The sequence below is a fragment of the Cynocephalus volans genome, chromosome 18, assembly GCF_027409185.1.
Source record: "Cynocephalus volans isolate mCynVol1 chromosome 18, mCynVol1.pri, whole genome shotgun sequence".
In the NCBI taxonomy this organism is placed as follows: Eukaryota; Metazoa; Chordata; class Mammalia; order Dermoptera; family Cynocephalidae; genus Cynocephalus; species Cynocephalus volans.
Window position 1 is genome coordinate 8302419 of NC_084477.1, and position 13152 is coordinate 8315570.

A 13152-nucleotide genomic window follows, 5' to 3' on the forward strand; every position below is an offset into this window, starting at 1 on the left:
AGCTATCTTGCCGGAAAATGCAGGGAGACATGACTCCTCACATCGGGACTGGCACCGGTTTCTCTGCCTCTGATGGGAGCTCACGGCTCATCTCCCATCCCGTGGGTGACAGAATGACACTCAGGAATCTGAGGGCTTGGGGTCATCGGTTCTTTCCCCTCTTATTTGTTTTATTTCCTTTCATTCCTTGCTCGTGAGTCATTTTGTTCTCCTTTGCCTGGACCCCTTCCCAAATGCCAATCCATTGAGTTCTAGAAGTGGGGTCAGATGTACAAGTCAGAAGCACTGTGGGTCAGAGATATTTATAAACGTAGCTTTCAGCGTATCTCCGTGTGGATAAAGTTTCCTCATAGCAGATGTCAGCCAGACTTATGGCTGTTATCTGTAAAAACAGCCCTTTCAGACTTTGTTTTTCATAGAGAGGCTTACCGGTGTTATTAAAGCAGCTAATATTGATAGAGCAGTTTTGCATCTTATAATTTACAGTACTGTTCAAACTTTGTAACTTGGAAAACTAGGCTTTTATTGATCATAGTCCTTTGGATAAAGAGAAAATAAAGGAAAAAAAAAAAGAAAGAAAACTAGGCTTGGAGAAAAATGATATGCCCAAGGTCCCCCAGATACTAACTGGCAGAGCATGGGCTTGTACTTGGTCTTGGCTGACGCTGACACCTCTGTGGCTAACCTGTGACCCTGCCTCAGTACTGAACCTTCCGCAGATATTCTCAGGGATTGGAATGACAGTTGAATGCTAGCACTTCAGAGACCAATAAAACTTGCCCATTCCTGGCACCCACTTGTATGGTTTCAAGTTTGGCTATTGACTTTGGATTAATTGTTCTAGAATTCAGAAAACACACTTTTTAAAAAAGTTTTTAGCGGCTGGCTGGTACAGGGATCGAACCCTGGACTTTGGTGTTATCAGCACCATGCTCTAACCGACTGAGCCAACCAGCCAGCCCAGAAATCACACTTTTTGATGCCTTGGAGGTGGGCAGGTGACAGAGGTGACTAGGGGAGGCAGTGTGCCTGGGTGGCGGCCCACATCTGTGGACCCGCAGACTCGTCGTCCAGAGCATTAAGAGTCCAGTGAATAATCCTATTTGTTTAACTTCACAGCTTTTAAAGCTTATTCATTTATATTGCCTCATCTAAACATCATGGCAATATTTTCAGGTGGATATTGTTATCTCCTTAAAATGAGGTTTTAAAGTATTGGTGCTGACACTGGGATTGGCGCCATCAGGACTCTCGAGTTTTGCTGTTGGCCTCGCTGATTCTCTGTTTTATTTTCTTCCTGAGATGACCAGTGACTACCCCGCAAACTCCTGCACACTTTTTATTTGTTGTTAAAACACTGCAATGCCTTCGGTCAGTCCTTGTCAAGTTTTGCAGATCTGGATGTCATCCCGTTGGTCTCAGAGCACTTTGCAGACATCTGCTCAGACCCTTAGATTTAATGCTGTTGTCTAACGTTCATGGGGCATCTTACGTGCTTTGTTTTATTCCAGTTCATTGGGGGATGTCCCATTGAAGTCTACAGGTAACTGAGAACCAGAAAAACTTTAAAATGAAGTATTTAAAAGTAGTTAAGCAAGATGACATGGTTAGGAGTAAGCGTGTGTTCTACTGGGAATTTTGGAGAGAGGTGCACTGCAGGGAAAGTGAAGGAAAATGGTCAGGGCCCGTCAGGTTTTCAGAATCTTGCCGAGCATTTGATGTGAATATGCACCTGTGCCCAGGTGTTCCTTGGTTTTTGCCTAATGTAATTGCACATGTGCAGCCAGCTGTCCTGGGGTATGGACTTAGGTATAAAGGATGAGCAGCTCTGATCCACAGTGCCCTCTGCTCCCGGGATGCCCCCCTGGGGGGAGTGGCACGGGGAGGCCGCTACTACTGCTCGAGGCTGTTGCTGCCAGTGCCCGCAGGATGCCCCAAGAGGCCACCACCACTGCCGCTTCTGCTGCTACTGCTGCTGTAAGCTGCTGCTGCTGCTGAGGACTGAGCTCATGTCGTCTGCCAGCAGCTCCCAGAATCTTTCCCAATTACCTGGCATGGACCTGCACATGAGGGGTCTGATGACCCAGTCTGTACAATGAGTTTGGAGGGTCTGAGCCCCTAGCCCTGACAGTACAAATGGAAACTTAGTATAACTAAAATAATGAAACGTTTTGGCTCTAGTCATGAATTGCCTAGCCATACAGTTAGCGTAGCTAGGGCCCCAACCAGGTGTGAGCAGGCAGGGTTTCTCTCCTAACCAGGACAGTGGACCAGAGGCCAGTACAAGGCTGGAGGCAGCATCCACCCAGTTTTGCTCCTCCCTGTTTTGCTCCTCCCTGCAACTGAAGCTGAAGAGCAGAGAGCCCTGATTTTAACACCTCCCACATTGTACCCATTTCATAATGAGTCCAGAGTATTTGCTGAGATGACACAATTTAGCTGCTCTCCAGGTTGAATATCTGCCTTGCGTCTGACACAGACAAATTGATTTCCAACCTTGTCATGAAATGACTGCTGATTTAGACAACCGGGTGTTGTTAGTGTTATTTAAAAAATTGTATTAGTTTTTTTCTGATGACGTAAGTAATATGTTCCTTGTAAAGAACCTGAAAACTACAGAAAGAATACATAGAAAATTAAAATTAGTAATATAGAAACCTTATTTGAACATCATGTAGAAGTGCCCCAGGAGTCATGAGATAAGGCGGAAAAATGTGCTGTTTCAACACAAAGTGCTATATTACAGGTGTATTGAGAATAATTTAAGTCACAGTAATAATATCAATAACAACAACACTAATAGCTGAATCAGTCCAAAATGTTGTAGGAAAGTCGTTTTACCAAACTAGTTCTGCTGTTCCCACCCAGAGCCGACCGGGGCAGTTTGGTCAGCACAGAACCTCTGTAGGGAATGTGCAAGACTTTCTTCCCTATGGCTGCGTCAGCCAGAGCACTGAATAAAAGAGAAAATACAAAACAACAAATTAAAAGAATGTGTCAAGAAGAAATCTGCCTCCCTGGGGATAAGTCAGAGCAGCTCTCAAATCCCCTCTTTGACCCCCTAAACCTGATAACAATATCCAATACACCTTCTGGACAAAGATGCTGGAGTGAGTTGGGTAACCGCAGGCCACTGACTCCCTCCCTGCAGTCAGTCCTGGAGAAGCCATCATGTTAGACTGAGCAGGACTGAAGCCATGGTGGGACCGAAAACTGCATGGGCTTTAAGATGAAAAAAAAAGACAGTTTTTTCTTAGCATGCGTTTCTCTGCGCTTCCTCTTTTCCCATGCTTGTCTGATACTTCAAACCTTGGTTACTGGGCAAGATGACATTATTTACATAAATGTCAAGTTCTTTTCCAATCAGCCTGGGGTTCCAAACTTGCCATGAGGCATGTACTGTCCACACCCTGAGAAACCAAGGAGACATCCATAAAGTGATTTCACTCTGAAGCATATCAAATCCTGCAGGACCCTAAGAAAATATCAAGGCTGAGAACAGAGGCCAGAGAAAACCTTGGCAAGAATTTGCACCTGGTCCCTTACCTTCCTCTGCCTCCTGCTTTTCATTTCTCACGTTCCATTCCCTCAACCCCCTCTTTAAAAACCCCTCAGTAAACCTGAGTCTTGGAGATGGCTTTAATCTGGCCACGCTCCATCAGGTTTACCAGGGTTATGGGTTAGCCCAACAACTCTCCTCAGGTCATTGGTATTCCTGAATAAAAGCTGACTTCCTGTTCCACCAACATTTAACTGTTGGTTTGTTTGGCTTTTGTTTGGGGTAGGCAGTTGAACTTGGGTTTGGTAACAAGATTTTGGTGAGCCAAGCCAGAATGTTTGGGGCAAGGCAGCCAGACTTGGGTTTGGTAAGAGTAACAGAGAGGAAAGCCCAGATCTGAGGAACTAACACTTGCCAGGAAAAGCCAAAGAGATTGCAGGCTGGTGTGAATTAGTGTGTAGAGAAGGGGCTGTGATGTGGGGAAGAGGGTGTCAGGTTTGGCAATGTGAAGATAGTTTTGGGGAGTGGCTTGAAGTCCTTTTCTTTCTTTTTTTCCAAAAGATAACCAGTAAGGGGATCTTAACCCTTGACTTGGTGTTGTCAGCACCACACTCACCCAGTGAGCTAACCGGCCATCCCTATATAGGATCTGAACCCGTGGCCTTGGTGTTATCAGCACCGCACTCTCCCGAGTGTAACTCACTCACTCTTTTAGAAAAGAAATACAATAATTGAAATAAAAAATCACCATGGGTAGATTTAACAGCAAATGAAACATGGGTGTAGTTGGAATTTGCAAACCAGATAGGTCAGAAGAAATCACAATTGCACTAATTCACAGAGCTATGAAGGCCAAGGAACTTCAAGCAGGATAAATAGAAATAAATTTACACTCAAATGCAACATGGTGAAATTGGAGAACAAGAAAAATAAAGAGAAGAGCTTAAAATCAGCTAGGGAAAAAAGATTATCTTCAAGGGAACAGCAATTAGTTGGTAGAAAACTGTAGAATGGTATCCTTAATGAGCTGAAAGAGAATACTGCCCATCCGAAACTCTATACCCAGCAAAAATATCTTTCAAAAAATGAGATGAAATAAAGATGTTTCAACCAAACAAAAACTGAGAGTTTGCCATCAGCTGATCATCACTAAAGGAAATTCTTATAAAATACTATAACTAGAAGGAAATTCATCCAAGATAGCAGCTCTGAGGCACAGGAAGGAATGAATTTTTAAAAGGTGGAGGACTGGATGGTTAGCTCAGATGGTTTGAGTGTGATGTTATAACACCAAGGTCAAGGGTCTGGACTGCTGTACCAACAAGCCACCAAAAATAAAAATAAAAATAAAAAAGGGGGAAGTGATAAATGTTAATGAACGTTGATTGTATAAAATAGTAATAATAGTTCCTTTAGAGGTTAAAGAATAGAACTGAAATACACAGCAGCACTTACATATGTAGGATGGAGATCTTTCTGTTATCTAGGAAGAGGATAAAGTATTATATTTAGAATCTGATCAACTGAACAGATTAAAGGGCCAAGAAACAGAGTTAAGTATATATTCAATTTTGATATATGACAGAGGTAACATAGAAGACCACTGGGGAAAGGGGGGACTGCTCAACAAATAGAAAGGGAAAAATTGGTGTTCTATAAGGAAAAAATAATTAAAACTAAGCCCAGCATACACCAAAAGCAACTCCAGATGAATAGGAACTTAAATGTTATATAGATAGATATTTTTCTGACTCTTGTTTTCCTAAGACACAAAAAAATGCAAAACATAAACCATAACCATAACTTCTGCTCATCAACAGACACCTTAAAGAAAGTGAAAGCTGCTAACTGGGAGAAGATATTTATACTACGTATACCAGAGAAGAGTCATAAAAAATATGTGAAGAATGCCTATGAATCAATAAAAAAGACAATAACTAAATAGAATAATAGGAAAAAACCAAAGGACAGGAATTCCAAGAGGAAACGTATTGCTAATGAACATACTGAGATACTCAAATGTGCCAGTAACCAGGAATATCAAGGCCACAGAAAGACACATTTTCATCAATTTAACTGGTAAATATCAAGAAATCTGACAATACCAAGTCTTAGAAAAGATGTTAACCAATGGGATATCTTATACATTGCTGCTGGGAATGTAAACTGGTCCAACCACTTTGGAAAACAATTTGCCATCTAGCAAAATTAGGTACTCACACATCTTATAAGCCAGTTCTTTGTCTATACTCAAAAGAAACTTTAATATATTTAAATTGGGTTAAATATACAGGTTTTCCTAGACAGAGACCTCACCAAACAATCCAGCATTAATTTGGTGGATTTAGCAGGAAGTCAAAGGCAGAAATCTTCAGGATCTGAAGGAGACAGACCAAAGGAAGGATCATGAGTTAAGTTAGACGATCTGCACAGGAATGTTGATAGTAGCACTGTTTGTAATAGCAAAACCAAACACACTGGAAACAACCAAAATGCCAATTATCAGGAGAATGAATGAATAAATTGTGGCATATTCCCTCAGTGGAATACTACACGACACTGAGAAATAATAGTCATTGTTACATGCAACAACATGAATGAATCTCATAGACATGGTGTTTACTAAAATAACAGAAAATAAATGAACTCTAGATACACATAACATGGATAAATATTGTTAATAATGTTGAATCTAAAAGCAAGTCCCAGCAATTCTGCTCCTGGGTTCATACCCAAGAGGAATGAGTGATTATTTTCCCCAAAATACATGTACAAGAATGTTCACAGCAACTTTATTCATAACAGCCCAAACCTAGAAACAGACTAAATGTCCATCAGTAGGAGAATGGATCAATGTGTTATACTCACATAGTGAAATACCGCATAGCAATGAAATAGAACTAATAATTGCTACACACGACAACTTTGATTAATCTCATAGACACAATCCCCTTCATGAAAGAAGCCAGGTGCAAAAGCCAGTGACCTCGTATAAATGATCTCATTTATGTGAAAATCAATACAATTAGACAAAGCTAATCTATGATGACAAAGGTCAATTTCTTTTGGTGGGAGTGTCAACTGGGAGGGGGAGTGAGGGAGCCTTCTGGGTTTTGGAAGTTTTCTGCGTCTTGATCTGTGTGGTAATTACATAGATATACACACACATAAAAATTCATCGAGCTGAACATTTAAGATTTGTGTACATTACTGTAAGTTATACTTCAATAAGAAAGTTTTTATTTTTTAAAGTCCCAGGTGACGATATAGCATTTTACCCTAAACAATAATATTCACATGTAGTAAAAAAGAAAGAAGGGAGGGAAGGAAGGAAAACATAAAATTCAAGATGTTGTTTCCTTCCAAGGGAAGGACAGAAGAATACCACCTAGATCTTGGGTTGGGTGGTCGTGTTATTTTATTAAAAATTAGTTTAAAATAAAATATATAGCGGGGGGGTATAAACCAGTGACAACAGTGGGTCATGAACCAGGGGTCATATATAATCCATCTAATTTTTAATACCTGACGTCGTTTCTGTGGCACAAATACCTGTGCCTGATTATTTACCTGATAACATTTCCTAAGTTGGTTAAACTTAAGTTAACTCGTGATCCTTCCCTCAGCCTGTCTCCTTCGGATCTTGAAGATTTCTGCCTTTTACTTCCTGCTAAATCCACCAAATTAATGCTGGATTGTTTGGTGAGGTCTCTGTCTAGGAAAACCTGTAGACAAGCACCACAGGCCATGTCAGAGGGTGGCAGGCCACACATGAAGTCAATCTAGCTTCTGTGTTTCGATGGTCCTGCTAATTGTATTTCAGACTCAAAACAGAGAATAAAAATCACAAATTAAAATGCCACCCTCTTTACAATGACATTTTACAATAATACATTGCCAAGCCCAAAGTCTCAGTTGCCCCTTCCCAGTTTGGCCAAGCTCTTTTGCCTTGATGTATTTAGATACTAATTATTGCTCCAGGATTTATATAGCCAATAACATTTTTTAAATAGAAAATATTGTGAAATCTGCAAAATTAGTTACTGTTGAGAATTGTGTGGTCATGTAGAAAGAACACGAATTTTAGAATCCTACAGATTCCCTTGCTGGCTACGTGACTACTACGAGCACAGGACTCAACTTTCTGAATTTCAACTTTCTCAACTGTGAAACGGTGGTAGTTAACACATAGTAGTAGTAAAATAAATAGATGTTGTGAGGGTTGAAGGTGCTGGGTGTAATGGTGCTAACACACGCCTGGCATAAGATATCAGCTGGTGTTACTTTCGACCCCGACACAGTTTGCTACTAAACCTGTTCACTCATTTTTTCCCCCAGCTGATTTCTTCTCTTGCCCATAAAATATCAAGTTGAAAAAAACAGCAGGACAAACCATATATAAAGTTTATGAATTTTACTACCATTGTCAAGTCAAATGACTAGCACTTAAAAGTTTACGAAGTTTTTAAAAATGCAAATCTTCTTCAAGCCTCTCGACCTTGCTGGAGGACAGCTATTCATCTCGTTTTACAGAAGAGGAAACTGAGACTCAGATTAAGTTATTTCCTGGTGTTTTAGAGCAGGTAATTAACGGAGTCACACTTATACATGACCCAGTGTTTTTCGCAGAAAACACTGATGACAGCAGGGTGATTTTCATTAATTGCTAATCTATCTATTACTGGTACTGTGACTTAGGGGACAGAAGTGCTAAAATCAAAGCTAACTGTGGCATTTCCCCAGGATTTGTGAATAACCATTTCTTGACCAAACTAGTGCTGTTGTATAGATGGCTCTCTGATATCTACCAGGAATATGGAGGAGAAAACTGGGCTCTAGTTTATCGAAGATTCTAGTTAGTGGAATATTACATGGATTACCCGGCTTGAAAGATTTTATCTCGGTGCTTCCAAGTATGGGGAAGGTAGAGTCTGGCGGTGCCCTGGGCTCATGGATCTGAAAGCTGGTCCCCATATTGGTGGTGCAGGGACCTGCTGCTGACGGAATTCTCCACCATAGACAATGGAGTCATTTTCATATCTTCTTCTCAGTTTGCTCCTACATCACCTTGGGGTCAAAATTCATTCCTCAGAGCATGTAATTGAGGGCACTTTGGGGGTCTGGTTGACCTCACTACCCATCACTAGTCATGGGTCCACTGAGGCCAGGGTGGGCATGAATGTTGAGGGAGGGGGCAGGGAAAGAGAAGGTGCCTCACTCTTCCCTGCTTGTGACCCAGTAGTCTATGGTGGAAGAGCCACCTTTATCCAGAGGTCAAGTCTGAAAGGGTTCCATCATCCCCACCAGCCCGTTATGCCGCTGGGACCCCCTCCCCACAGACCACCCTTGGCAGGAGACCAGAACAACAGCATTCACCCAAATCTCACCTGCTTGACCTGGATGGGACGACCACGTGGGACCGGCTGCTGCTGGCGTTCACGTGGGTCGAGGCCGTGGTCCTCTCCACGTGTCTTCCTCTCATCCCTGGTTCCATCAGCCTTTCGATTTGTGCATAGTCCTCCCAAGGCCCCGACTTCAGACCTTCCACGTAAAATCCCAGCCACGGATCCTCTCTCACTTTCAGTCCTCCAGGTTTTTTGGTTCTAGAGAGCAAATCTCTTACCTGTTGGAAAAAAGAATAAATAATGTAAACTCCAGGAAGGCAGGGATTTTTGTTGAAGTCACTACTCTCTCTCTGCCTACAACATATCAGGTGCTCAATAAATACTTATTAGTGGAATGAATAGGTACCTTGTAATTTAGCCAAGGAAGAAATAGGGAAACAGGAAACAAAAAGATAAGGGTACCTGTTGTAATTAGTGAACTCAGAAGCATATTTTTAAAATTAAAAAAAATTTTTTTTTATTTTTTAGAAACACAGTTTTATTATTTTCTAGTACCTAGAGCACTCCAGCCAGACCGTGAATTCCCAAAGGTTGGGGCCTTGTGTTTTCACTAGTGGATCCTAACCTGGTTCCTGACACACAGTAAGCACTCGATGAATGCTTGATTATACTAGCACAGTTAACTGGAGCTAGGCCAACAGATAATGCTTAATACCCTGTGTATAGTAGAGAACTACTTTTGTAGCACGATAGAACATTCAAGTAGGTATCCACAGCCATCTCACTATAAGATGCTTTTAAAGCTTTTATGCTCACACATATTTTTTTCTCTCATTAACATAAATATTCCCTTAGCAATCTTGCTAACTCTTTGAGTAGCAACTCCTTTATGGATAACATAAAAACAAACCATCCTACCCTTTCTAATTGATCACAAGTTTTGTATAGCAAAGTAATAAAGTCTTACTTTTCTGAGAGCAATGATAAACAAAAATAATTAGAAATGAGTAGTGTTCAAATCACCCAATATTGGAAGAAGACATGCTCTGGCTAGGTTAAATCATGCTACCACAAATACCACCACCCTGAAATCTCTACTTCCAAGGCAAATGTTCAACTCACACAGTGTTTGCTACAGCTGAACCTAATAAGAAAATATAGACCATTCACTGGATCTTATTATTATTAGAGATTTGTGTGATGTCCTACTCAGACCATGGCCTTAGGTGAAAGCCCATGTTGCCTCTCCCCCAAAAAGCAGTGCTGGAAGGCAAAGTAGGACCGTGCTCTGGCGGCCTGGTAGTGCCAGAGAGCTATAGGTGCTAGCCTGTGTTACATGGTACCAGCAGAGAGCTCTGGGCTGGGAGTCAGAAGACCTGGGTTCTTAGTTCCGGTTCTGCCTCCAAACTGTGAGACCTTTGGCAAGTCTCTTATATTCCCAGATTTCTCCTCATAATATTCGGGGCATAGATGCAATTATCACTAAGATCTTGCCCAGCTTTAGCATTCTGTGGCTTCAAGTCCTAGAGTCAAAACAAGATCACAGGTTGAAGTTCAGGCAAGCAAAATTAGGACATAAGGTGCTAGAGATAAAAAAAACACATCAGCATGAAGACAACTCCTGCCTTAGCTAGGGAGCCTTTTCTGTAATTTCCACTGAGTTACGTGAGTCATAGGAAGTGGCGTCTCAAGCTGAAGATGTGAACATTAAAGATATTTCATAAACTTTATTTCATTGACTGTTTAAGTCCCTGACGGAAAAAATACCAGAAACTCTTAGAATATGAGACCCGAAAAGGATCTTAGGATGTCCTAAGGATATGGTCTCTGCCTATTAGAAACTTACAGTGATAGAAATATTTGTCAATTTATCCATTGCTGTGGATTGAATGTCCCCCCAAAACTTAGCCCCCACTGTGACAGTGTTAAGAGGGTAAGAAATGTTATTACGGTAATTGAAAGGTGGGGTGTTGAAGAGGTGATTAGATTGTGAGGACCATGCCCAAGTCAGTGAATTAATCCACTGATGGTTTAATGGTGGTCATGGGTGTGGTTCTGAAGGCTTTAAAAGGAGTATTAGCTCTGTGTCTTGCTCCTGCTTTTCTCACAGTGTGATATCCTCTGTCTCTGAAGTCATCACCAAAGAAGGCCCTCACCAGATGTGTTCCCTGGACTTTGGACTTCCCAGCCTCTGAAACTATAAGCAATGAATTTCATTTTCTTACAAATTACCCAGTTCCAGGTATTTTGTTATAAGCAAAAGAAATGGACTAATATATCCATTGAGCAAGCAAGCATCTAGGGAGCACCCATTCTAGACCAAATATTGCACTAAGTCCTGCATATAGAAAGGTGCTCACAAGGAAATCATTATATATAAATATGAAAATAAAATTTTATTTTGTAATAATGTAATAAGTGTAAAGGGAAAAAGCAGGATTAAAAAAAACTTGATGAAGATCTAGTTTTTGATAGGCACTGTGTTAGAAATTTAAAATGTAGGGGCCGTCCCGTGGCTCACTCGGGAGAGTGTGGTGCTGAGAACACCAAGGCCCCGGGTTCGGATCCCATATACGGATGGCCGGTTCGCTCACTGGCTGAGCGTGGTGCTCACAACACCAAGTCAAGGGTTAAGATCCCCTTACCGGTCATCTTTAAAAAAAAAAAAAAAAAAAAAAAAAATTTAAAATGTAGTACATCTGAAGATCTAGTGTCTTATTTTAAATTTTCCACCGTATAATGAGCAAACTGAGCTGTGAGATAAAGTGAATTTCTGAAGCCACAGCTAGTAAGTGGGAGAGCTGGGATTTGGAACCGAGCTCTTCCTACTCCCCCAGGGGTGAACTTGCAAACTACAGGCTGTGAGCCAGAGTCAGCCCACCACCTGTTTCTGCATGACCCTTGAGCTAAGACTGTTTTCACGTTTTAATTTAATTTATTTATTTTTATTTTTTGGTGGCTGGCTGATTTAGGATCCAAACCCTTGACTTTGGTGTTCGAACACTGCATTCAAACCAACTGAGCTCACCGGCCAGCCCTGTTTTACACATTTTTTAAAGGGTTGGGAAAAAATCAAAACAAAAATAATATTTTGTGACACATGAAATGATTTGAAATTCAAATGTCAGTGTCCATAAATAGAGATTCATTGATATACACCTGCGCCCACTCACTTCTGTCTTGTCTATGGTTTCTGCTGCTCTACAGCGGCAGAGTTGAATAGTTGCAACAGACAGTATGGTCCTCAGAGCCCCAAATATTCATTATCTGGCCTTTGCAGACCCTTGTACAACATTATGCTCACTGAAGCAAACTGCCTCAGGATATATAGAGGAGCTGGCTTTGGAGCTGGAGCTTGAAGATTAGTAGTTTCTTTAATGTCAGAGAAAACTAGAAGTGTCTTCCAGGCAGAGAAAGGACTGATGTATGAAAGAAGGACATGTTCTGGAAAGGAGAAATAATTCTGTGTGGCTGAAGCATACACTGTGTGAAGATGAAGGGACATAAGACCAAGCTGGAGAGGTAGGTAGGGCTGGGTAGCCAATGCCAGGTGAAGAGCTGATCTGTAGTGCAAGTGATCGGAAGTCCCTAGTGTTTATTAAGCTGCAGAGAGGCACTCAGACTTGTGGGTCAGAAAATATAACTGCTGTTACCTGTCCGTTGTAAGTTTCCAGCATGCTGAACGTAACCTGTATAGAGAAGAACACAAAGTAAATATTCTCTTAAAACAGTTGTCTTTGAAAAAAAAAAAAAAAGTGATATGGACAACATAAATGTCCACCAAAGGGAAAAAGATAATAATATATACAGTAAAGGTCTATTTCAACATGCAATATGAGGTTCTCAAATAACGTTCATGATATAGAGGAGGTTATTAATATAAATTAAAAACAGTTTGTATGTGTGTTTTAGTCTCAACTGGGAACAGAAAAAGATGTTTTTTTATCGTCCACCCCCAACCTGAAAATACGTAGAGAAAAAGATCGGTCTTTCCCTTTCTGTGCTTTTGGAGTATTGCTAGCCCAGCTACACCTCTTAAGCGGGATTGGAGGAGTCTGGATGGCTCTAGTCAGAAAGGCCTTAAGACACTGACGCTTTCAACCCTCACCCGTGGAAAAGCTGGCTTGTCTGTCAGTCACCCTGGATGGGTCTTGCTAGTCAAGCCTTGTGGTCACAGAGTTTCCAACTAGCTTCAGATCATGTCATGTTAGAAATGAGCATGTGGAGGCTGGCCTTTGGCTCACTCGGGAGAGTGTGGTGCTGATAACACCAAGGCCACGGGTTCGGATCCCGTATAGGGATGGCCGG

At 41.4% G+C, this 13152-nt stretch overlaps 1 protein-coding gene across 1 annotated transcript in view; it reads right to left on the reverse strand.

Annotated features, from left to right (window-relative positions):
• Positions 1 to 13152, reverse strand: part of LOC134366506 (kinesin-like protein KIF28P) — a 49622-nt gene that overhangs the window by 21018 nt on the left and 15452 nt on the right. Inside the window, 6 exon segments of the mRNA XM_063082896.1 lie at positions 321 to 382; positions 2842 to 2953; positions 7070 to 7224; positions 8887 to 8903; positions 8906 to 9122; positions 12498 to 12533. Of these exon segments, the coding sequence (XP_062938966.1) occupies positions 321 to 382; positions 2842 to 2953; positions 7070 to 7224; positions 8887 to 8903; positions 8906 to 9122; positions 12498 to 12533 (599 nt within the window).